This window comes from Carassius auratus, unplaced genomic scaffold (genome assembly GCF_003368295.1).
Source record: "Carassius auratus strain Wakin unplaced genomic scaffold, ASM336829v1 scaf_tig00036091, whole genome shotgun sequence".
NCBI classification, from domain to species: domain Eukaryota; kingdom Metazoa; phylum Chordata; class Actinopteri; order Cypriniformes; family Cyprinidae; genus Carassius; species Carassius auratus.
The window spans coordinates 51,677-79,197 of NW_020526286.1; the positions used below are offsets into that span (position 1 = coordinate 51,677).

Consider the following 27,521-nt stretch of genomic DNA (forward strand, 5'->3'; position numbering starts at 1 on the left):
ATCAACGCTGGTTTTCGTCCAGAACTTGTCGTCTCTTGCGCGCGCTCGGAACACTTGAACGGAACACTTTAAGAAACCCGGCTTGTTTCGAGCGAACGATCGCGAAGGGTTTATCAGAAAGGAAAGTTTTTCTTCTCTTTCGTCCGCGCGAGGCACATCAGCCGCTGTCACGATGGAGAGCGAATGTCTCCGCATATAGCGTGCCAAGTGTCCCTTCTGCGTTTTTACAATCATTATAATCGTTAAACGGACACAAACTACCAGTTGACGCTCAAACGAGCCGATATCTCCGGACTGCGAGTGTTGGATTATCAGGAGGACACTAGAGGCTCCAGAGCTCTGCGCTTTTACGCACGTTTGCGCGCCTGGAGAGCGTCATGAATCTGCCGTCCGGATACGCTGTGACTTTATGTCCTCGTCCTGAATCCCACTTCTCTGCCATCGTGATGTTCTGATGCTGTTCATTTTTGCTTTACAAATATGATGAAATGGCAGCCCCGGAAGAAGGTAAGATCGAGATCAGGCGTTTTTCTGAGTTTGGCAGCAGATCAGGAGGGGAAGACCTCTGCATGAACATGATCTTGAAGCTTGCGCGGTGAATTCGTGCTTTGATGTTGAAATATTTGATGCAGTAACTCCAAAATAGAGGATTTGTGGGTAGATGTGAACTAGATTGTGGTTTATATGCAAAAAAACCTTCATATTTGGTCTGGTCAGTTTTTTATTCGTAGAGATCAGATTGCATTGCTCTGCTCGTGCTAGTGATTTTTCTATTTTTAATCCATTTATTCTCAATTTTACATGGTCAAAGTCACTTCAGACATGTCTGACAACTGCAACACTTTCTGATTTGTTCATGCATTTAATCAGTTGACTTCTGTATCTGTAGTATCTCACAGTCCGTAACTTTACTAGAAGCTCAGTGCCTTTTACTCATGTAGTTATCATAGCATTGCATATGCTTTGAATTTCATTGTTTTTCAGATCCAAATCATTTGATGACACAATCTGTGACCTGTTTTGCTGTCTTGTTGGTTTTGAATGAACTAAATGCTGAGTGTGCCATTGCCTCGGGCCCTTTGAACACCAGCCAAGGCTTGCAGTTGCATCTTCTGCTCCACTAGAGGGCAAACATCCTCAGATCACAGGAACCTTCCTCCCTTTCCATGTTCTTAAGAGAAAAAAAATAATAAATCCATGACATTCCTCTGCTTTTGTTTAAGCAGAGATTTTGATTAGCTCACGTTGTGCCTGTAATTGCATTTGCTGTATTGTTGCGTCTCCAAGATTAAAGGGCCCTAAAAGGGTCTTTTGTGCATCAAAGATGATGACGTTCAGTGAGTGAGTCATTGCTACAGCTGCCGAACACCTCTTAGGGTTTGTAAATAAGACCTCCGTGGAAGATAAAACCTGATACGCAGCTGGAGAGCGGCACACAATCATGCATCACAAACAAACTTCGGGATCCTTCGCTGACATTTCTGCCTTTCTGCTGTTCATAGGCGACTTAAAGAGAAAGATATAACAAAAGAACATGATTATTTCATTCTCAATAGAAGACAAAGAGTATTCAGCACTTGCTGGCAGGAGTTAAATTGCATTCGGCTCATTAGGGTCTTCACTTTTCTCCTCTATTGGAGGCATATTTTTTGGAGCTGCAGTTAATGAAAAGGCACCACAGGCTGCACTCGTCTACAAACAGGCACGGCATGAAGTATGAGTTTGTCATGAATGTTCAAAAGGCCAAAACTCAACTAACTGAGTGCTTTTGTCTTACATAAACTGTCATTTTGATGGTGGAAACTTTTAGGCACTTCAAGATTTGATTTTGATTCAAGTAGTCATGTTCCTAAATGATTCATGATTCTTTTGGTTTGTCAGCAGCACTGTAAGGGAGCAAAATTGCAATTCTCACTGTGTTTGCATGGATTCCTAGTCATTTGAGAAGGAGTCATGATGTAGGTGTGTTTAAAGGGCTGGTTTTGGCATGGACGGGATCGCCCAGGTTTTTGGCACAGTCACACTTACAGTTGGCTGACTGCTCACATTCTTTTCTGAGTTGGCTCAACACATTTCCGAAAGGGTTTTTGCATTGGCAAAATTATAGCAAAGCACACTAGTAACACACCATTACGAACACTATCGTTCAAACGTTTGAGGTCAGGAAAATTGTTCTTTTTATTAAGAAATTGCTACATTTATTCAGCAGAAATGCTTTAAATTTATCAAAACTAACAGTAAAGACATCAAAGAATCCTGAAAACAAACAAACAAGCAAAAATATATATCCACAAAATATAGCAACACAACCATTTCCAACATTGATAATAATAAGAAACAGTGTTATTTTAGAATTATTATTAACTTTTTATTATTTTAGCATTATTAATATTTTTTATATTATTGAATTTTATATATATTCGATATAATGCAATTTCTATTTTTATTGTTGTTATGTTTTTTAAAGTTATTTTATGTGGTTTATTTTTAATTTTTTATATTTTTTATAAAATGGGTCTGCATATTTATTTTAATTAATTTGTATTTCAATTTTTATTTTATTACTTTAGTATGTCAAATTAAACTAAATGAAAATGTTGCCTTGGCAGCTATTGCGAATAATAATTAAAATAATTAAAAATAATTGTGATTTAAATGTTTTTTAAATGTTATTTCATTTAATGTTTATTTTAATTTAAGTAATTTTTTACTGTTGTAGTTTTAATGAACTATAATGACCCTGAGGAGAAATGTTTTTATAAACAGCAAATCATCATATCAGAATGATTTCTGAAGGATCATGATTCATGAAGACTGGAGTAATGATGCTGAAAATTCAGCTTTGATCACAGATATAAATTACATGTTAAAATGTAATAAACTAGGAAACACTTTTTTAAAGTTGTAATAATATTTCACAAAATTGCTATTTTTACTGTATTTTTGAGCAAATAAATGAAGCTTTGGTGAGCAGAAGAGACTTACTGACCCCAAACTTTTGTACGATAAGTGTGTATTTCCAGAAAAGTCATGCCTGCGGTTTTATTGTCCTCTATTGTAAATCAGATCACTTTTAGTCAACAGCTATTGATGAATAATTCATATTCTGTAGCACATACTGAAGTTTTAATATTTAACTGCTAGTACGTTGAAGCTAGTATACTTTTAGTACTAAGTTAGTAGCACCTGGTACCAAGCTAATATTGCTTCCTTCTGTTTCAGCGTGTTCTTCCACACTCGTAAACCTCTCACCCTGCCTTTTATCAATCCTTATGCTCTTGTTTTCGTACTTCTCGTGCTTTTGTTATGCTAGCACTTGTCCTACATGCACATCGCTCACCCTTTCCTGTATTTACACCGTCTGTCCCGAAGATGTTTATCTGCAAGCGTACAGCTCTGCTTTTAATTCACTCATAGTAATACTCTTTTACTAAAAAACTAGGCTTCTCGTGTCGTCCCTGAAGATAAATCCTATATTTGGCTCTCCGTGGAGATCAATAAAACGTCTCAGAGTTTGCCGAAGACTTCTCGGGCACCTCTGCTCCGGATTGAATTACACTAATATGTTCAAAAGCACTTTATGTTTTCCCAGTACCACTGTCGGTACACGCAGATAAAGCTCGTAGAGGGGAAGACTTTGTTTACTGTGGATTACAAGGATTACGGTGCTCTCGCAGTATCACTACCTCAGCAGATTAAACATCCCATCCATTACTCACTCGGAGAGCCTGTGGTTATCTGTTACTGAGGGCAGTTGTACAGAGAGCTTATTATTGGTGTCAGGGAGGCTGATTCAGGCCTACGGTGGCCCGGTGGACCCAACCCAAGAGCGCCAATTCTCTCAAACACGCGCTCTTTTAATCATTTAGCCTTGAATGATTTGGAGATGATGAAAGTTGCTGAAAGACAAGAACCTGGTGAAGTTTTGTGCTTTCTGGGGCATTCGGCGGCACATCGAGGAGCTCATCCTTGGAATGGGTTTTATTTTTAGCCGGCTTTGTTTCGTTCCGTCTTGTGTGCTGTCAGCGTCTGGAGCGTTTGTTTAAAATGTTTGGCTCGGTTTGGACTGTATTAGATTCTCAGTAAATGATTCGCTTTATGGTTTGGAGTTATTTAGCATATTTCAACCTTGTTCTCACACGACTAATGATGTCAGAAGTCAAGTGTGTTTATACCAGGCTTTAGCATGTGTGTTTCATTAAGATCTGTTTCAAATGGTACACTATTGTCAAAAGTCAAATGTTCAGCAATGAATGTAATTCTAATGGAAAACATTTTCACGTATTCTTTCATTTGCTCCGCCTCCGAAACAACTTTCCTTTTCCGGTGACATCACCAAGCCCTCTAAACTTCCAACTCAGTGTTTCACTATCTAATCACTAAATATAAACACCCTGCATTTATTCCCATCAAATATCCTTTCTAACTTAGAAATGTGTTACATTATGGAAGTAAAATGGGTTCTGAACTGCTGTTTCTAAATATTGAACTGACGCGGCAGGAATAGCTAGAGATAGTTGACATCCTCTCTTGGTTTAATAAACGATACTTCAGTCCGATGTGATTTAGTGGCAGATTCACTGAAGTGGGCTTAACCCTTATTGGAGGCGATACTCCTGCGCTAACCTCATTTAGCAGCTCTTAACCTCTGGGGAGCTGCAAAACCTTATCTCCGTTTGAATCCTGCGTTATTTATTAGATCTCTGCAGGGAGGCTATCGTTCTCTCGCCGTCATATCCATCACCGGAGCCTAGCGACTTCTCCATGACAAACACGCTGTCGTCTACCGCACCTGTTTGGTTGGTATGTGGCCACTGATTTTGATTTTGACTGAGCGGTTTCTGTGTCAACGGAGTGTTTGTGAGCTAACCGCGGCGCTGTGTGGATCTTGATGAGGAAGGTGTTTTGAAGAGCCCCCTGCAACGAGAAAAGGAGCGCACAGGGAGACAGGTGGATGATTAACTGTCAGCGGCCAACGCACCTGCTGGGTTTATGATTTGCCAGAGTTTTTACACCCTTCCACGATGAGCAGAAATGCTCCGGATCACATGCACGGGCAGAAACGCTCTGAATCAGACGTCCAGGCCTGCTGCGGGTCTCGCGGATCACCTGCGTGTGAATCCTTAGCTGCGTTTTGAGGAGCCAGCGGGAGGAGTTATTAGGCAACCTTGAATAGAACTCACTGTTCTGGTTGTTCCCGCTGGTTTGTCACCTACAACATTGGCTCATTTCTCCCGCAAGATGCTGAAAGCAACACACTCACACACCTTGAATGGAAGAGAATACAAGATTTGTAATGCTGCAATGCACTCCCTTGCCCACCTTGGTTACTGATGCTAACACAGATAATCTTTGTAGAACGTCCCACTGGCGATTTCTGTGAACAGGGTGAAATAGTGGGGTATCAGGCTAGCGAGGGTCATTTTATCAGGCGTTGAAGCTTCTGATCTGACTGTGTTTATACCAGATGCTACAGAATCTAATATGACTGATAATGCTGTTGAAATGAAATCAATTTAAGCTGCACCCTGGAGTTCATTAGGTAGATAAAGTGTGTAGTACACAGCTCTCATAAGACAGAACCTTCAGAATGCATGCAAAAATACTCCAAAATACTATTTGTGCTTACTGTACAGTTTTCCTGTGTGCACGGAGAACCTGCATGACCTACTGTACTTCATCTGCCCAAATCTGCAGTACACAGCTAGAGCACAGAGTGTGTTCCAAGGCAATGTACTAGAATTGACCTTCCATTTCCAGTGTGACGAACAAACCAAAACTGTGATTTAGTATCTCTGTGACTCATTAAGTCAGACTGCCAAATGTTAATTTACACTAAATTGGATTAAAGGGCAAAATAACCTTACTTTTGTGATGATAAACGTGCATAGTGAGGTCATGCAGCATGCTACTGTTTGATAAGTTTATACTGAGTGCATAAAAAAAGAATAAGCAATATGCAATGCATACTAAAGTGAATAGTATGCTAGTATTCCATTTACATTCGCCATTGTTGTTTGTAATGACTCTGCTGTTTGCTGTTGATTAGCACGTATGTGTGCAAGAGCGCACATGATGGGAACATGGTGAAAGAGAGCAAAACTGCTGTTAGTCAGACCTTCGAGCACACGCAGATCTGCATGAATAAGCATGCAGGACCATTCCCAACACATTTCCCTGTGTGATGAGGTGGAAAAACTGCTCAAATGCAGCAGCCTGGGAGGATCCTGTATTCAGACCTGCTGTAGCGCAGCTCATCCGCACTACAAAGAAACACAGCCGTTTGATCATAGCTCTGACCTACTATTCTCCCGGCTAAATGTGTTGCTTTATTTTGGAGCTGATTGCGTTTGGTGCAAAGTAAGGCGACCGCCGAATGACAAACAGAATTTGGGCGAATGACCAAACTGTAAGGAATTTTAACAAACACAGTATTGCCTGTCACTTATTGAATGAATCAATGTTTTAAAAATGAGTTGAGTAAATGATTTAATGACTCGCTTATAATGGCACTCCCTTGAGTTGTTCCTGAATGAGTCATTGTGTTCGAACAAATCGGATGAGTAAATGATTCAGTGACTCACTTATAATGCTAGTCACTTGTGAAGTTTCTGAATGAGTCATTTTATTTGTACAAATCATCTGAGTAAATGATTCAATTACTCTCTTATAATGGCAGTCCCTTGAGTTGTTCCTGAATGAGTCATTGTGTTCGAACAAATCGGATGAGTAAATGATTCAGTGACTCGCTAATAATGCTAGTAACTTGTGAGATTCCTGAATGAGTCATTTTATTTGAACAAATCATCTGAGTAAATGATTCAATTACTCTCTTATAATGGCAGTCCGTTGAGTTGTTCCTGAATGACTCATTGTGTTTGAACAAATTGGTTGAGTAAATGATTCAGTGACTCACTTATAATGCCAGTCACTTGTGAAGTTTCTGAATGAGTCATTTTATTTGAACAAATCATCTGAGTAAATTATTAAATTACTCTCTTATAAAGGCAGTCCCTTGAGTTGTTCCTGAATGAGTCATTGTGTTCAAACAAATCGGATGAGTAAATGATTCAGTGACTCGCTAATAATGCTAGTCACTTGTGAGATTTCTGAATGAGTCATTTTATTTGAACAAATCGTCTGAGTAAATGATTCAATTACTCTCTTATAATGGCACTCCCTTGAGTTGTTCCTGAATGAGTCATTGTGTTCGAACAAATCGGATGAGTAAATGATTCAGTGACTCGCTAATAATGCTAGTCACTTGTGAGATTTCTGAATGAGTATTTTTATTTGAACAAATGGTCTGAGTAAATGATTCAATTACTCTCTTATAATGGCAGTCCCTTGAGTTGTTTCTGAATGAGTCATTGTGTTCGAACAAATCGGATGAGTAAATGATTCAGTGACTCGCTAATAATGCTAGTAACTTGTGAGATTCCTGAATGAGTCATTTTATTTGAACAAATCATCTGAGTAAATGATTCAATTACTCTCTTATAATGGCAGTCCGTTGAGTTGTTCCTGAATGAGTCATTGTGTTTGAACAAATTGGTTGAGTAAATGATTCAGTGACTCACTTATAATGCCAGTCACTTGTGAAGTTTCTGAATGAGTCATTTTATTTGAACAAATCATCTGAGTAAATTATTAAATTACTCTCTTATAAAGGCAGTCCCTTGAGTTGTTCCTGAATGAGTCATTGTGTTCAAACAAATCGGATGAGTAAATGATTCAGTGACTCGCTAATAATGCTAGTCACTTGTGAGATTTCTGAATGAGTCATTTTATTTGAACAAATCGTCTGAGTAAATGATTCAATTACTCTCTTATAATGGCACTCCCTTGAGTTGTTCCTTAATGAGTCATTGTGTTCGAACAAATCGGATGAGTAAATGATTCAGTGACTCGCTAATAATGCTAGTAACTTGTGAGATTTCTGAATGAGTCATTTTATTTGAACAAATCATCTGAGTAAATGGTCTTTTTTTATTGATTTGTATACTAATATGTTCTATATTTTAAAAGTAAAGTCTATATTGATTATTTTAATATCCATCACAGTGTCATTTTAAATCTTTCAAAAGAAAATGTATTTTTTATAATTGGGCAATTTTTCTTCATATGCTTTACATGCGACTTTCTCTTACATTTACCGGTTTCTGTTTTTTACTCTAAGATTGAAATGGGTTTCGGTGCATGTTTTCAGTCCTGCCACCCAGCTTTACGTGTCCTTTTAGCATTTATTAATTTCCAGATAATGAGCATTATCTCCTACAGTGCATGCAATTCCATCTGCATTTCACAGGCTCTAAAACAGGATCAGTTTTTGTGATCTCTCTGGGTCGAGTCCACAACGCGGTAACACAAGACCACAACCGCAAAGCAATAAATCCTCCAATCCCACTAATTCCATCAGAGTTTGTCAGAGATGGGGAGATTTGGAGTGGCGTGACCCGGTGAAAGTGGCTCTTTCTGGAGAGCAGACAGCCGTTTCTGTCGGCCTTTGTACGCGGCCCGCTGACTTTCTTGACAGGTAAATTGAACAGTAAACTCTACAGTGCAGCATTTCACAAGCAGATTGATCGGCTGTGCCTCGGCGGACACATTAAGCTGCAGGAGTTTGGCACGCTGGTCTGCTGTTTGAGCCACCCTTCCATAACAAAATGCTGATGTTTGTTTCCAGTTCGTGGCATGTGGGCCGTTCAGACATCATTATATATGGCGATGTGTTAAGATATGTTTGCAATGAATTTGGTGGAGACATACAATTAAGTAGCATTGTAAATATCAGCTATTAGGTTTCCTAATCATAAAACTAGCTCTTGTCTTGTGAATCACAGATGTTTTAATAGCATCTCTGATTTAAACTCTATTCGACGAAATGGCATTAGAGTTGATAAAATGTGATTCATTTTATGTTTGGTAAATGTGATTCAGTTGAAACTGTCCACTGTCGAACTGATTCATCACTTTTGGCAGTCTAACAAAAGTTTTGATTTTATAATACAAAGGCATAATGAAACTGAATATTTGGTGGGATTTATGCACCTAGATTTGATTATTGAAATGTCATTTTGAAAAATTATGATTTTTTTAAACAACATGCGCTGATGAAACGTTCACAATAAGACCAGCAACAATCACAGAAGATGCGAACTGAGTCATTTTTAATTTCAGCTAATAGCTGAGTAGATGAGCTGCCTAAAATGAGTTTTTACCATTGAACAGATTGACAGATCCAGAGACTGAAAGCTCTTTGTGATTCTTTAGCAGCCAAACTGAGCACGAACAGCCCGAGACGTCTCAGGAACCCTCAGCGTCCCTCGCAGATCAGTCCAGCGTGTGAAAAAGTGAAATAATGGAGGTCCACAGGGCAGGGCTCGCCGAGGCTTCACAACACCTGCTAATGTAAATGCTTTCAATTCTCAGCACTGCTGCCGTACCCTTCGTACCCACAATGCCCCTCTGCACTTGTCACTTCCTGCGGTGTGTGGAAGAGCACACGAGAACACAGCCATTTAGATTTCAAACACCTGTGTCACAAAAGTGTGAAGCACTCTATTTCTGTTTGGAGAGATAGGATTGCTCATTCTCTTCTAGACAGATTTTTTTTATATATATTTACATTATTATTTTACTACTTAAACATTAATACATTTAATTAAATATAATATATAAGTTTTTAAAGTATATATGGTATATATTGTATTTAATTACATTTATTTATAAGTAGTAAAATAAACTATATAAATAAAATAGAAGCATAAAAATACAATTAAATGTCATATATATTTATATATATATATATATATATATATATATATATATATATATATATATATATATATTTTTTTTTTTATACTTATATTTTATTATATTTATATTATTTTTTACTACTTAAACATTAATACATTTTATTAAATATAATATATAACTTTTTATAGTATATATGTTATATCTTATATTTAATTACATATATAAGTAGTAAAATAAACTATATAAATAAAATAGAAGCATAATAATAAAATTAAATGCTATATATATATATATATATATATATATATATATATATATATATATATATATATATATATATATAATTTAATTTTGATGCTTATTTAATTATATTTATATTATTATATTGCTACTTAGATAAATGTAGTTTTATATATATATATATTTTATATATTATATTATCTATTGTAATACATTTATCGTAGTTAATGGAATTTATTTACAAACTTATTACTCATAAAGTTATTACATACATTTCTCTATTAAATTGTAACATAATTTACTCTTTTACATTATTTCTGTATGTCACGCTGGAAAGATCAAAATAGTCATGTGACGTTTTCCAAATTCAGCCGCAGACATTTTTCCGTTTGAGAAAATGAACATGTTTTTGGTCTTGAGTTTGTAATATGACGACATCAGATTGCTTGTTCTCCAATCCGAGAGTTTGTGTGTTTTTTGTGCGTGGAAATTTTCTTTGTTTATAAACTTCCCTCATTTTGGACATCTGAATTTGTTTCAGTCTTTAGACCCAAACAAACACTTCAGTTTGCACCTTTTCCAGAGATTTGTAATAGATTTGAAGCTGTTTCTTTACAGAATCTGACAGAATCGTGTCAAACAACAGAATATGGATCACATAAACAGTTTAATGAATCATTGGACTTGAGGAAAATATTGTTGCTCAATGGTTGCTCTTTCATAGTTCAGTTATGTTTCAACTTTTATGTTTATGCTTTAATGCTTGGTGTATACAAATCTCAATTTGCTCAATTTCAATTTGAGACATAACTGAGATTTATTCTGAGTCATGTGAGTTTTTTTCCCCCACACAAATAAATCTGAGATGCTTTTTACCCTCCATTCATTCTCATTGCTGTCAAGCAGCAACCGTTGGGATGTTTTTAAGATCTCTGCATCTGAGCGCAGTTTAATACCTTACTGAGATCATATGAGATTTCTTGGAAAATATAAATCTGAGAATATATACATCTCTGCTTGCTCTCCATTCAGTCTCACTGCTGATTAAGAGAAACTGACTTTGGTATGTATCTTTTACTTTTACTGTATGAATTCTTTAAGCAAAAGTCTCAATTTGTACTACCGTTTAAAAGTTTGGGGTCAGTAAGATTTCAGAAAGAAATTTATAGCCTACTTTGCATTGAATAAAGTATGCATTAAATAGATAAAAAATTAATAAAGGCATTTGTAATGTTACTAAAGATTTTCTGTCAAATAAATGCAGAACTTTCTATCCAGCAAAGAATCTTGAAAAAATAAGTATCACAGTTTCCACAAAAATATTAAACCGCACAACTCTCATCAACATTGATAATAATAAATGAGAAATGTTAATTTCTTTGAATCAGCATATTAGAATCTTGTGACAATGAAAGAACAATTCAGCTTTGCATCACAGGAATAAATTACATTTAAAATATATTTAAATAGAAAACAACAATTTTAAATTGTTTTAATATTTCACAATATTACTGTTTTTACTGTGGTTTTTTTATCAAACAAATGCAGACTTGGAGAGCAGAAGAGGAATTTAATGGTAGTGTAATTATTAAAGAGATCAGTTTCTTCTGATGTCCTTGCACATCTAGTTCAGAAATGTCCTCATCACGAGTTTAGAGGGGGAAGGTGTGTGTGAGGTTTAATTGGAGAGCTGCAGACGGCCGGCCAGCAGAAATTAGAGTCCACACACACACACACACACACACACACACTTAGCAATGCGTATAAATCCTGTCTCAGAGGAGCTGTGAAAAATGACGGGATCGGAAAAAGCGAGGAGGAGAGGGAGGCGAGGAGACTGCCAGAGGAATGTTTGTAGGCTGCCACAAATACATACGTATGTGCATCTGAGAAACAGCATCCCTGTAGCATTGCTTGCTCTATTCTCAACTACTTGTGGAATTCATGAAATTACATGAAAATACACGGCGGGCCTTTCTTCAGACCCGGAACTAAGCGAGCCGTTCGTGGGGAGAAAGGTATTGTAATAATGTAAATGATTTGAAAAATAATGCGTTTTTCAAACCACCAAGCATGTTCTAGTACACCCCCAAAACAAAATCAAGACTAAATAGGACCTTCATGTTAAAACAATGAATGTAATATAGTTTTCTCTTTTTAAAATATCAATATGGTACGATATTATCATATTTAAATCAATGTGATAAATGAGTTAGATCAAAAGTAATCTACAAATCATCAAAAAGTAGTCAGATTATGTTACCTGAAATGTAATGTATTACACATTTTTGTCATGTAATTTGAAGATATATATATTATTCAGTGTCAAATATGTTCTTCATATCTCTCCAGTGCCGCCCATCCCATCTTTCACCCCCCTCCAGCAGGTAGTGAGGTCATGTGTCAGGTCAACATCACAGCCGGGTGGTAAATAATAGCGCGAGGCTGCTGTGCTTTCTGCCGGTTTCATTTTCAAACGCTGATGGCCTTGAACAACTGAACTCTGAACTAGATTTTTTCCTGCCTGAGATGCCCTTTAATGGGAGCGTTTCTGATAAATTGGGCCGCGCGGAGACCAATGGAGCCTGACGGAGTTTAGTTCAGCCTTGCTCGTAGAGCCTCTCTCTCTCTCTCTTCCTTTATGACATGTTCACTGGCTCATCCGCTCCATATGCTTCTCCCGCGGGTTCGTTTCGCCCGTATGTGGCGTGTCTTGGGCTAGTTTGTTTGAGTTTGTGAACAGACTGTTTTGTTTGTCACGACCAGGTGTTTCTGATCAAGCCAAATTAGTTGGTGGCAAACGCCAGTGCCAGACACTCAAGTCCATGTTCTTTGGGAGAGAAGTTCCTGCTCAGCTCATTTGGACGTGTGCTGTGTTTTTGTTCATTTGTCGAAACTAGGGATTCAGCAACAACATAAAAAAAAAAATCTGACTAGAATGACTGTTTGACCAGTCAGCTGTAAAGAAACCCTGTGTAGTTTTATCTATCTGTCTGTCTGTCTGTCTGTCCGTCTATGTCAAATTCGACAACTACAACAACAGAAGTAGTTGTTTTCTGTTCTTTTTTCCTCAAAACATCTAAGCCAATCATTAACAGAAGCATAAATGAATCATTTAGTGAAATCAGAAACTGAACTAGAATTGATAAATGAATCAGTCTCTTGCTCAGTTTTCAAATGGTGTTCACTGAGTAGATGCAAGTGTCTTGTTGTGGTTTGGCTTGAAATGATCTCGGCTCATTATGGAGAGTCTCTCAGTGATGTGAGATCACCTGTTTCCAACATCTCCGTGACCCAGCCGTTCTTCCCCCGGCTCTCAGAAAACAAGCTCTCGGCAGCAGCATCTCAGACGGCTGTCTGACTCTTCAACTCTCAGATAAACAATCAGGAGAGAGCGTGGATGACGCTTTACACTCGTCTGCCCACAGAACACTTCCCTGCCGCCAGACGAATCCTGACGTGGTTTCACATCACCTCCCTCATTACAAACGGGGGTGTTTTCCCAAACAGATGCCTGTTTGAGATGTGGCTTCCATCTGAATGTATCATGTCGTTGATTTAGTTCATTGCTTATTGATGCACTCGGTTCATTCCTATAATATAGGTGCACATCTCCAGTGCGCTTCTATTTGGGAAATTAGTGACAGAATGATCTCATTTGAAGGCTTGGGCACCACTCATTACCCTGATCTCGTGTCCCAGGGGTATCGAGCAGGGTCGGATTGGCTTCTTCTGCAAACCTGATTAGAATAGTGTTTTAGTTAATCAAGAAGAGCTTGTTTTTTTCTCCCTCCTTCTTTTTTAAAAATGACTTTTGTGTAATGTAATTACGCCATGTCATTTTTCCAGCTCTATGAAATTTAATTTTGATCGTCCCGTTGGGGACGTCTGGAGCGCAGCAATAGACAAAGATGTGGCCACTCAAACAGACCTCTGCACTTTTATTAGCAGTGTATGCGGAGTCAAATATCATTTCATTTCATTTATTTCTAAAGCACTATTCAAACAACAAGGAGTTGCACCAGAGTGCTATACGGACATTAATAAAACATTTTGGTAAGAGAAAAATGACATCATAAAACAACAACACAAAACCATAAAAGCAGTAAAACTCAACCTTTTACACTCCCAAAGGCTATAGAGAGGAAGTGGATTTTTAAGCGACTTTTAAAAATGGCTAATGTAGGAGCAGATCTGATATAAAGTGGTAGGTTGTTTCATAACTTAGGGGCATTCTTCTCTTTAATTTCGTCCTTTGAACAAGCAAAGCCCCTTTGTCTGCAGACCTCAAACACCTAAGTGGCTTATAGACCTGAAGGAGCTCGGATAAATTATGATGGAGCTAATCCATTTAGGCTCTTATAAGCAAAAATTAAAAGTTTAAGCATTTCTGGCTTGAATGGGTAACCAACCCAAAGAGGCCAAAATGGCCCAAAATATATTTTTGATGCACTTTTGTTATGATTCAAAGTAGGGCTGTATGAGATATCTATAACAATATTTATTGAAAAATGAATATACAATTTTGATATTAATGTCAATATAATGTCAATTATACAATATTATACACATTATGAAATGAACACTGAAACTGAGGTCTTCATGACAAGCTGACAAAATAAATGTCAGTTCCAAATTTTATGAAAAAAACACAGTGATAATAATTTAGCCAATAATGTCTGCATTAACACCACAGCTCAATATGTGATCTGCTAGGTCGCTGCTCTGACACACTTTCCTGTTCTTCATTCGACCTCTCGACTATTTTACAACACGTCCATGGCTGAACTATGTTGACATTTAAAACGGTTTGGAAAGATTACGTGAACGGCTAGTAAATGTCAGGCTAATACTGTGATTTCCCTTAAGAATCCCAGCACCTGTATTTCAGCCCGGTTTCCAAAATCCGTAACTCTCCGAATAGACGTCTGAGAGGACTTTTCTGTGGATTTGTCATAATATCCCAGCATTCCCTGCAGATATGGTGAGGTCCTGCCTTTCTAGACTGGAACTTGTGTAATCGCATTCATTTATTTTGTGTTGGATCTCCGGGTTACATATCATGAGCGGCTTTAAATGAAAAGGTCAGCGTATCTCCCCAGAAAACATTCAGTTCCAGAGGAAATGAAGATGAAAGAAGTCCAGTGCAATTCTAACACGTTTATATTGCTTTGAACTGATTGATATCTCCATCCGCGTTCCCAGAGATGACCCTGAAGGGTGGAGAGCGATGCTTTCTTATCTGAACTGTGACTCCAAATTGATGTGTGCTTTCATCTTATATTAGACATCTGGTCTAGAGATTTTCAGAAATCACAGCCTCGCTGAAATCTCTCTGCTGATGATTTATAAAGGGGACATGTCATGGAAAGCAGAATTTTACTTACGCTTTTGAAATAAGAGTTTGATCTACTATGTAAATGAACTGTAATGTTCTAAACTTTATGGTCCACCCATGTGGTATAGACTGTGTATTTTGTAACTATAGTTGCATATATATATATATATATATATATATATATATATGCTATAGATGTGCATGTAAAGTGTTAATGAGAAGTGTGGGAGTATAATTGTGCTTACTGCATGACATGGAGGCGCTTGCGCAAACCCTTGCATTTTTCCTGCAGAAAGTATTCAATATATAGCCTACTCCAAAAATGTAATTTTTGGTCATAAGAGTAGTCTAATAGGCTACATCATTCGTAAAAAAATCTATTTCTGCTTTTATTTATGTACACTCACAATAACACCAAAATGTTGAGCTTTTGTAAAATATAGAAGCGCATCACAACAATGAACCGCCTACTTGCCTCACTAAAAATGAATCTATGCAATAAAATCTCTAAATGTCTACTATTTAACAAACCAATAATTTTTTTTAAAATCTGTAATTATGAAGTCCTTATGAAAATGTGCATTTTCCATTACTGTAAGGATGAAAAGTCTGCGTCAGTATTTATGCTTACATAAATTGTTATACCCTAACAATTACCCAGCAACTAGCTAGAGACCACTTCAAAAATCAAAGTAGTAACCATATGCAGTCTGAATATGCATAGCATATTTAGCAACAGCATTGTGGTAGCAAATGTTAGACAATCATAACAGATTTATTTACATATTGAAGTCAGAAACTCAAAAAATTGAAGGTGGAAATTGGTGATGAAAAACCAAATTATGTTTTTTTCATAAGTGGACTTTAAAATAAAATGCTGGAATAGTGTCGATTATGACCTCTTTAATGCACAGCCGGTACCTTTGTCCTGTTTAAGACGGACTCATTCCAGTCTGCAGTTGTGTCAATACCCAGAATCCTTTGCGCTTAGTCTGCTCCGATAGCACTGTACTGTAGATGTCCCAGTTTCTTCCTCCATGAATGTAGAGCAGAGCCCAGCTTTTGCAGAACATGATTTAATAGGGAACGAGCTCACATTACTGTAGTTTTATTTTTCATACACTCTCTTAATACCAGATCTCAGCGTAATTAAGTACGTCACAACTATTATAGCTATCTTACATGTTACAGTTTTGACTTAATTGAAATGGCAGCTATGTTATGAAACATTTTCCATGAAGTTTACTTTTCTTAACAGTCCGTCTCGTTTCTCCAGACACCATTTGGGTCGGGTCTTGTCATTTCAGGTTGGTTCAGCTTCAGTCTGTGATAGGGAGCAGAGACTGCTTATAGCCTGGAGATACATTTGGGCTTGCTAATTTCATGGAAATCACTTTGTAGATTTTTCTGCTATGATAGCATCTGCAGACGAGTAATATAAGTCTCATCTTGCCTCACGATTGTTCCATTTTATTCTCTTTCCAGCTTTACTGTTTTGATTTCTAACCATGAGCAGTAGCTCTCATACTGTATGTTAATCATTTGAAAAAAAAAAAAAATATATATATATATATTAAAGCAGTTAATTACTAACAACATCCTAGCATCCACCTAGAACATCAAAGAAGCAATAATATCTCCTCAACAGCATTGTGGTAGCAACTTTTGAACAGTTGAACATTCCTCACATTTTCTTCGGAACATGTAAAAATATTCTTTGTTTTTCTATGAAAGCATCTGCAGTCGAGTAATGTAAGCCCCATCCTGTCCCTTCATTTCTTTTATTCTCTCTTTTTTCTTGTGTCTCAGTCTCTCTCTCATTGTCTGGGTGTGCTCTGGGGAGATCTCAGCAGAGGTTCTTCTCTTTCATGTTGTCCGAGCTCAGATCTTTAAAAGGCCAGTGTCCCCAGACAGGGAGCGGTTAAGTGTGAGCTCAGCGGGGTCCTGTGGCCCCTAAAGCACAGGTGCACGAGTGCTGGGGCTTGGACGGCCTCCGACTTCAAACACAGCTGGACTCCGCTGAATTCCCAAACAGTTCTGGCCCTTCCAACAGTGTGTGTTTTCACTGCTTTCCCACACACGCTCTGCTCTTTTTCAGCTCTCAAATGTAGGAGGGACATGTGCTTTCAGGAGTGTCCACAGCACTGGTTCGGATTAAAACATATGATTTTTAACTCAAAAAGTTACATTTAGAGTAATGCACTTGCAATGGAAGTAACTGAAGCTAAACTATATTTTTTAAGCTAAAGTATGTTTTTTTTAACTAAAGTATTTTTTATTTGTATTTTTTATCTTGGTTAAGTTGTCTAAATCATTTTAACACTGTTGAATGAACTTCTATTTGATCAACAACATAGCTTTTTTCTTTTATTTTGCTCCAGTTTATTTTCAGTATATTTAAATTTATATGATTTTAACTTTTATATTTTTTTATTGATACTGTTTATTATTTTTTATAATTGAATTTATTTACTAGCGGCCAAGGCAACATTTGTCAATTTTGTTTAAGTTGAATTTTTCATCTAATATTTCATTTAATAAATAAGAAAAGTGTGTTAATGGTGTAAAAAAAAAAATCTTGCATGTTTTCCATTACAAATTATTAAATCACGTTACTTTCACATGAGAAGCAGAACAATTTAAGATATTTAGTTTTTTTTTAGCATAAAAAAAGTCAACATTATGTGAGTTTATGCTTAAAATAATAAAAAAAACATCTGTCAGTATAGTAAGAAAATGTATTAATTTATTTGTTTAATATCTTTTTAAAGTGCTTCTGAAGTGTATCACTATAACCAAATTTTTTCACAAGCTGAAGAACTGAAAAGATTTTCAGTTCTAATTGTTATGCTAGCTATCGATAATTATGCAAGCAATTGCACTTAAATGTTTTGAACCTAATACATTCCAGTAAGTCAAAGAGGTAGTTTACGCTGAAATGGAAATTATCATCATTTACTCACCCTCATGTTGTTCCAAACCTACATGAGTTTCTTTGTTCTGTTGAACACAAAAGAAGATATTCTGAAGAATGTTGGTAACCAAACAGTTGACGGTAGCCATTCACTTCCATAGCATGGGAAAAAACAGCTGTTTGGCTTCCAACAATGCTCAAAATAACTTCTTTTGTGTTCTGCAGAGGAAAGAAACATGTACAGGTTTGGAAAAAGTGGATGGTGAGTAAATGATGACAGAATTGTCATTTTTGGGTAAAATGTCTCTTTAAAGTCACATGAGCGGTCAGGCTTCACACAAAGAGTTTGTCTTCCACCGCTTTGACACTAAGAACATCTGTTTACATGAGTGCGTCTGTGTCAACACTCCTATCAGTGCGCTGTGGCTACAGTAAATATGATCCATCGAGGACTCTTCTCTGCAGATCGTGGACTCGATACATCCGTCAATACGGCAGGTAAACATATCAGTTATGTTACCATGGCAGTCAGACTTCACGTCTCCCTCCGTGATCCAGTCCACGGTGGAATTTCAAACCGAGCCATTAAATACGGGCCGCATTAAAGGACTGCCGACCACATCGGCCGCGCCGCCTTTCATGCAGGGAATGCTGGGAAAGAGGTGGGCATATAATTAAGGGTCTGTGGACATTTTAGGAGACAGAGGAGCGATATTTACTCGTTCCGTTTGTGGGTAAGGGTGGAGTTAGGCTTGCGGTGCGGGGCTAACGGGAGCCAGGCTGCGGGTGCGAGAGGAAAGCTGTGGTGACTTACAGAAGAAAGAAACATGGGTTAGTCTGAAGCGCCACACTCCAGCTAAGCAAGTCAGATAAGACCGTGTGCATGTTTCCACTTATTGTATGATTATTATATTCATATACCATAGTACATGATTATTTTTCAATTTTTTCTGTTTCTATTTTGAGGTGTCATTCCTGCTTTTCATTCTTATTAATTTTGTCTTGCTTTCCATTACACATATCTAAAAATGAATAAATAAAGTTATAGTTGCATAGACATTTCGTCTTGTTCTTTTTAAGCATAAAAAATGGTCTAAGTTAAGTGAATTTATTCTTAAAACAAAAAAACAAACAAATTGTCAGTAGGGTTAGAAAAATACGTTTTTCCCTTTAAATAAAGTTTTTTTTTCTCTTGGAATTTTGATATTTTTCAAAAAGAAGGCTTAGACATTTAATTAAAGAAAAATCATTGTTTACAGTTTTTTTGTGTGTGGCTAGCTTGGCTAAATGGCTAAATATTAGCAGCTGTTAGCTTGATTCTACTTCAGTAGTTTGTAGCTTGAATTTCAAAGTAGCTTCTTCAACACTGTTTCAAAGTATTACCATCATATTAATGATAATGAAATACCACAATGCCATCTTTCCTTTCCTTTTCACTGTGCAAGTGTGCTAGTTTGACTGCGGCTGAGTCGTTTGTTAAGGGATTTGCCTGGAATTGAATGTTTAATTACAGTGAATATACAAGATTGGTCGTGACTTGTTGGAATTGAACATGTATAGCAGTGAAAGTGACCTTCTTGATGGGGTTTCAAGAGCGTGTCATTCTCTAGTATCATTACTTCTTTGGGGATCCGGGAATATGTGCTCTGCATATCGATGCCTCACCAAATGTGCTTCATTATCAGCTAGAATAATAAAATTTGGCTTGGGAAGCATCAGAGGAATAGGACGCAATGGTAGTTTTTCAAAGCCTTGGAAATGTTTTCCCCATCCATTTGCTCCGTAGGGATTTTATAAGATCCTTTAAATGCAGAGTTCAAAACCTTGAACCGAGATGTATCACAGCATCACAAAGTTTGATTTGAAACAATAACGAATTTAAAGGAAGACACCAATTAATATATGTATCGCCATACTCAGTTAATTGATCACAGTATTCTGAAAGGTTATGTTTAAATATAAAAATGATACATCTTTTAATGAATATGCACTAGTTTGCATACATTTCCAGAATAGATATCTGAACATTAGATAAAGTAATTTGTTTCATATTGTTGACGCACTCAAAAAAATGATGGGTTGTTTCAACCCAACTTTAGGTCAAATATGGCCTAACCCAACATTTGGGTTAAAAAATTAATTACAAAATTTAACCCACAATCCGTGTTAATAACCCAACATTTTTAGAAGGAATATTAGAGGATTTTGGATATTAGAAAATTAGAAAAACATTAATTAAATTTTAAGAATACAATTTTAAATATTAGGGCTGCATGACAATTGCATGCGATTAATTGTGCAGCCCTATAAAATATGTTTATTTAAATTTATATAATCTAGGGAGATCTTTATTAAAGTTATAATCTACAGACACAAAAAGATAAAATGTATTAAAAATAAGCCTATTTCTCTCAAATATTGTTCACAAATCTGTCTAAATCTGTGTTCGTGAGCACTTCTCCTTTGCCGAGATCACCCATCCACCTCACAGGTGTGAAATATCAAGATCTGATTAGACATCATGATTATTGCACAGGTGTGTCTTAGGCTGGCCTCAATAAAAAGTCACTCTTAAATGAGCAGTTTTATCACACAGCACAATGCCACAGATGTTGCAAGTTGGCATGCTTACTGCATGAATGTTCAACAGAGCAGTTGCCCGTGAATTGAATGTTAATTTCTCTACCAATAAGCCGTCTCCAAAGGCGTTTCAGAGAATTTGCCAGTACATCCAACCGGACTTACAGCCGAATGTTTTCAGACATTTTAAAGATATAACTAGTAATTGAAATCTACAGACGCAAATAGATCAAATTTAATACAATTTTGTACATAAGAAATGTGTATTTTGGACACTTTTCTGTAAAAACAATGTTTTGTACCTGTAGTGTCTTGCCTAAAAAAGCAGACAAAAGTCAAAGTAATACTTCAAAGACAAACATCATATTTGTGACTTTCATAGAAGCATCTATCATCACACACACCAACTGTTATCATTAAAAACAGATTCTCTGTTGAGTAAATAATAATAATAATTATTATTTTTTTTTTTTTATAAGTCCAGCGGCATTATGGGAAATCGATAGGAGCTTGTCACGTGCTTCTCAAAACATAGCCGTCAAAACTGACTGCTTCTGCAGATGTGCTGAAAACAATGACGCTTGTAGAGCTGCTGTTCTCACATTTCTGCTCAAATGCTCCTTCTGAAGAGGGAACGATGGGCCGTAGGGATGATGAGAAAAGCAGAATGAGAGAAAGGGAGAGCAGAACAAGAAGTCGGACTATTTTTAGGTGGCTGACCGTACCTGTGCCAAGTCTCTGGAGAAGTGAGTCCTGCCTTTCAGCCCAGGGTGTTCTCAGGCCCCACTAACCCTGTGTCCGCTGCTGGGGAATGAAGGCCGCCCGCTGGAGGCTGGAGGTTGGAGGAAGGTTTCCCCCAACCGGTGGCCTCATTTCTTGCGGCTCTCTGGAGGGAAGGGAGGTAATTATGCAGAGGGAATAAAATGGGAATATGGAGCTCTTTTTTTACAGAATACACTCCTTCGGCATCTTATGCTGCCCTGGAGAAGAATGAGAGAACACGAGACTATAAGAGATTGCAAAAGAGGGAAAATCAATGCAATGAGAAACCATTTCACCCCAAAAGAAAAAATCGCATCATTTATTCACTCTCAAATCTATATGACATTTTCTCCCATAAAACACAATTTAATTAAAATTTATATATAGTATCTCTCTACTTCTTTCATAGTTTTGTCTTTTTTGTCTTATACCCTTCAGTTTGCATTGTTATCATCTTTATGAGGGATTCATTCGTTCAACTGATTTGTTCAAACACACAGATTCATTGAAAATTATACGAGTAAGTCATTGAATCATTCGCTCCAATGTAACCTGCAGAAAGATTTCATCAAAGAAAGCGGAGTAGTAGAAACGAATGGAATAGAATAGAATAGAATTATGATAGAATATGATATAATTTATTTAGCAGTATAAAATCATCATGACTTTATATGTCCATATGACTTGTTTTATTATTATATTATACTTTATTTATCACTTAAAAAGCATCATAAAAGTAGTCCATATGACCTGTCTCGTGTGTTATGTTTCTATTTTATGTCTTTTATTTTCAGATTAACGTCACTGGTCGCTGAAAATCTTCCATATATTATGTGAGGAACAATATGTTTCACGCAAGAGAAGTCACGGATTTGGAATGACGTGAGAGTTAATATTAACCAAATGTGTATTTCTAGGTGAACTTTTCCTTTAAAGAGTCATTCATGTCTGAAGCATCTCTCAAAACTGAAGGGTTGAATGAAGCTGACGGGACAGAAAGTGAGAGAGAAAGAGAAACTGAAGTGAATAGGATTGTGGGAGATTGGGGTCAAGGTCGGGGAGACAGGAAGAATGGCGCGCAAGAGAGCAGTGGAGCAGGAAGTGCAGCCGGTGGAGACTGGAGGGAAGGGAGGGTCTGGCATCATTTCTTTTGTTGTGTTTTCATTCTGCTGCCTTTAACAAGTCTCATTTGGGGATCAGGGCAGGATTAGACGCTACAGGGGGGCATTTGATTGGTCTTGCCATGGATAAATGCTCCTCTCAGCGGGAGACGGGGGCAATAGCATGATGAAAACCCACTCTGAGTGCTGATAGACTAGCAAATAATATTCTTTTGTTCAGCTGAACGCAGTGGAGAAGTCGCCCCACCACTCCAGAGAGACAATATGTTAACACTTTACTGAAAAGATGCACCCAGCTTTGCATTGACTGTATTCATGCAACACAGCTGTAAACCTCAAAATACTAGCGCTTTTGCTATTTCATCGAAAATAAAAACTATTTAACCTGTAGACAACAGAAATGAGCAGAATAAGCAGTTTATATCAAATCAGAACACTGCAATTAGTCAGAGTTTGCATAGAAAAAATGGAAGAACAGCACAAAAAAAGGCATTTTCTTTTACATTAATTCAGATGTAAAAATATGTACACGTTCTTAACTTTTGCATTGCATGCATTTAATGTATATTATATTGTATTATATTATAATATATTATAACATGTCATAAGGACTACTTTTTTAATGCTTTTATAGTGCTAAATAATTCAAAATTCAAAATAAAAAACATGAAAACATAAAAAATAAAACATGCATTTACTTGAGAGGCAAAACTGTTTATGTTTCTTACCCAGATGGCCAATGTTTTTATGTTTATTTTCTTATTTTAGGCATAACAACTTCTCTAAATTTAATGAGGTTCAAGCTTAAAACAAGAGAAATACTTGCAAACTGGGTAGGAAAAAATCAACTTTATTCGAGATTTATCCATTAAAAATAAGTCTTCAGAATTTTAAAGCTGTTTAGATGTTTTTACTGGAAAACAAGGCAAAATATTGATACAGAACTGCTGTTTTGGAGCGAAGACTCTATCGAAGCGATCAGAGAAACAGGGAAATGCTGTTTACTCCGGCTGTGTGCTTCTCTGCAGAGCTGCAGAAACAGTGGGGCGTTTGTCACGCCGTCCAGATGAAACGCGCCGGTAATGACACCAGACGAGGGAATCAAACTGCTCCACCATCTCAATCCAGAATCACGTCTACTCTCCTTTTCTATATTATCATTAATGCATGCAAATTACCAACGGCCCTCCAATATGGGTTTAATTTAGATGTTGGATTACGTGTGATCTCTCCTGCAAATTCCGATGTCATGCTCGTTGTCTGCCTATTAGATTTCAATTTGAGGAGTGGTTTGAGATGGTTTGAAACGTGATGATGTGGAGGAGAATTAAAGTGAACACGGGGGATCCGAGGTGCGATTATTGCAGGAGAGGCTTTATTCCATCCACACAGAGCGACTTTTATAGTAGAATGCTGCCTGAAACCTGTACAGAAGACAGACCTTGAAAATAACAGCACACAAGGAGGGATTCAGTCTTGTTTAATGAAAGATCCTTCATGTTTGTTATGCTGAGACAGGGAGGACTAGAGAATACTAGATCCATTCAAAACCCCATTGAGCTGGCAAGCAGCTTCCTAGTAAAGAACTGTGCGCATGTATTTATTCATTTATTATCGTTTCAGGTTTATTTATTTATTTTTATCTTTTTTTAATTTGTCAGTTTTAATTCATATTTGATATGTGACCCTGAACCACAAAACCACTCACAAGGGTCAATTTTTCGAAATTGAGATTTATACATTATCTGAAAGCTGAATAAATACGCTGTTCTTTAAAGTGTTTTTTGTTTGGATATGACAATGTTTGACTAAGATACAACTATCTGAATAACTGGAATCTGAGGGTGCAAAAAAATAAAAAAATAAATATATATATATTGAGAAAAATCACCTTTAAATTTGTACAAATGAAGTTTTTAGCAATGCATATTTTTAATTAAAAATTAAGTTTTGATATATTTACGGTAGGAAATTTACGAACTACCTCAACGGAACATGATATTTACTTAATTTCTTAATTATTTTTGGCATACAATAAAAACCTATAATTTTGACCTTAGGGCTGCTTTTGTGCTTCAGGGTTACATATTTAGAATTGAAGATTTTTGTTTGTGAATATTTTGAGCTTTTAATTACTTTTGAAGTCATCCACCATAAAATAGATCATTTGGACATATTTTATTTTATTTTATTTTATTTTATTTTATTTTATTACATCTAATATATGTAGCCAGATTTAATATATTTAGAACAATAAATATATTTATCATTTTGGATTAAAAATATATAAACCCTTTTAAAACAACATGCCTTTATTTCAGAGGCAAAACTGTGATAACTCTGAGCTCTATGAAAATATTAGGGGATACATGTGAATTACTTTTTACTATACATTATAAACAAATTGTATATTTTAGTATTTTCTTACCTACTGTTTTGAACAGTTTTTCCATCAATAGTCTGCCTATTATGCTTGTAAATGCAGCGCACTAGTGTTTGAAAGAGAACTCGAGTGTAAATGTGCTCATCTCTTAGAGAAAGCAATTCTCCATTGAGCGGGACTCCTTGCCTTTATAGTGCTGTTGCTCACTAGTATGTGTGTTGGTGCTTATATGTGTGTGAAGGGTGAAGGACCTCCTTGGAGTTGCTCTGGCCTTCTAATGTCAGCTGAAATTAGCTGGAGCAGCCTCTGCCAGACCAAATAATAAGCTCCAGTGTCTGCAGGCGTCTTATAGCAGACCTCTTCACACGCCAGAGCCGTCGCTCTCCTGTTGCTGCGCTCTGAGAGGTCGTCGCTCTTATTTTCCACATGCACCCTGGGAAATGCGTCCGATATGGAAAAATCTGGCCAAAAATCATTTGGACTGCATTGCATTTTCCTTACTACGATTCCATCCCGAAGTAATGAGGATTTATGAGGTCACAGAGGTTGCGAATGCATGTGCAACAAATCGACCAAAGCATCCATCATCTTCGAGAGCGGCGCGTCAGCGTGTCTAAGCCAGTGCATGCATGATTTCGCAATATAGCTCATGATTAATCAATAATCAAATCACAATTTGTTTACAGATCCAAAAAACACCCATTTTTATTCTATAATCTCACTCATCTTTGTACTTTAGCCCAGTCATTCAGAGCACATTAAAATTGCATGCTGTCAATACAACCGCCTTTTTTTAATACACACGTGTGCAACTGGGGTGCTAACATGCCTATATGAATTATTAACTACGACAAATGGCTTGTCACAGTATGTCTGGCAGCGTCCCATCACGTCTGTCTCGCTAACAGCCAGCGTGAGTCTACAAGCGTCACAAAGTCAAACCGCAGGGACCTAAGCTGCATATTGCAGGAATTCTTTAGCATATTGCAATAAAAAATAAAAATATTAACATGTTGCTTTGTGGTTTCTAAGGTGTTTTATGTAACTTTTAGCATCCTAACTTGTAGCTTAGCATCTTGCTATATGGTTGCTTGTATTTATCTTGTTAAGCAGATGTTAAGACTTTAAAATACACTTTTAAGTAGCTATTCACCTTTTATATGGACGTTAAGATGTTCTATATAGCTTTAGCATGTTGGTATGCATTTGTTAAGGTGTTCTGAAAAGCTTGTGTTTTGATGCAAATCGTAAGATGTTGGAAATAGGCTTAGGATGTTGATAAAAGGTTGCTAAGGGTTTCTGAGTAGCTTTTAGCATGCTAGTTGGACATTAAGATGTTCCAAATAGCGTTAGCATGTGGTATATGGTTGCTTAGGTGATCTAAGTAGATTTTAACTTGTTATGCAGATGCTAAAATGTTGCAAATAGCTTTAGCAGGTATTTAAGTAATTGTTAGGCTTTTATACGGATGCTAAGATGTTCCATATAGCTTTAACATGTTGCTGTGAGGTTGTAAAGTTGTTAGAAGTAGCTTTTAATTTATGCATATGCTGAGATGTTTCATATACTGTACTTTTAGCATGTTCTGATGCACTTGTTAAGACATTCTACATAGCTTTTAATGTGTTAGGCAGATGGTAAAATGTTCCAAATAGCTTCAGGATGTTGCTTTGTGGTCGTTAAAGTGTCCTGCATAGCTTTTAGAATGCTAGGTAGATGTTAAAATATTGCAAATAGCTCTGGCATGTTGCTATGCATTTTCTAAGGTGTTCTGAATAGATTTTTAGCATGTTAGGCAGATGGTAAGATGTTCCAAATAGCTTTAGGATGATGATATATGCTTGCTAAGGTGTTGTAAGCAACATTTAGCATTCTAGGTGGATGTTAAGATGTTGAAAATAGCTTTAGCACATTGCTATGAAGAGTCTAAGGTGTTTTAAGTAACATTTAGTGTGTTATGTAGACGTTAAGATATTCCAGAAATTAATTTAACATGTTGCTAAGGTGCAGGTTTGGATGCATCTTGCTGAATGTAATGCAAAGATGCAGATTTCATGAAATCATAATGCAAAAAAGTTGCACTAGAAAAATCTTTTGATGAAGTTTGAATATCCGATTCTCTGCGGGTAGCGAAGCATTGCAAACTCAAACTGCACTAGAACATGTTTTACTCATTTAATATAAATGCAACATTCATTTATGAGCACTGAGCCTCTCTTAATACTCCTTCACGGTGCAAGAACGAGAATATTTATTTGTTTAATGCTCTCTCACTGGATTTAAACCACACGATGTTCCGTCGGTTCTTACAATTGTTGACAAACCGCTCTCTTCAGAAAAGTCACCCATACCTTGTAGTGATTAAAAGAAGTCAAATCTCCTTCATTCTTTTTCCCAAGCGTTCCCCACCACAGTAAATCCAAG

The 27,521-nt window shown here is 36.8% G+C and overlaps 1 protein-coding gene across 1 annotated transcript in view; it reads left to right on the forward strand.

Annotated features, from left to right (window-relative positions):
- The first annotated feature begins 252 nt into the window (after positions 1–252).
- LOC113082450 (tetratricopeptide repeat protein 28-like) overlaps positions 253–27,521 on the forward strand; it is a 149,753-nt gene continuing 122,484 nt past the window's right edge. Inside the window, exon 1 of the mRNA XM_026254088.1 lies at positions 253–507. Within this exon, the coding sequence (XP_026109873.1) occupies positions 481–507 (27 nt within the window). The 5' untranslated portion in view covers positions 253–480. The remainder of the gene's footprint in view (positions 508–27,521) is intronic.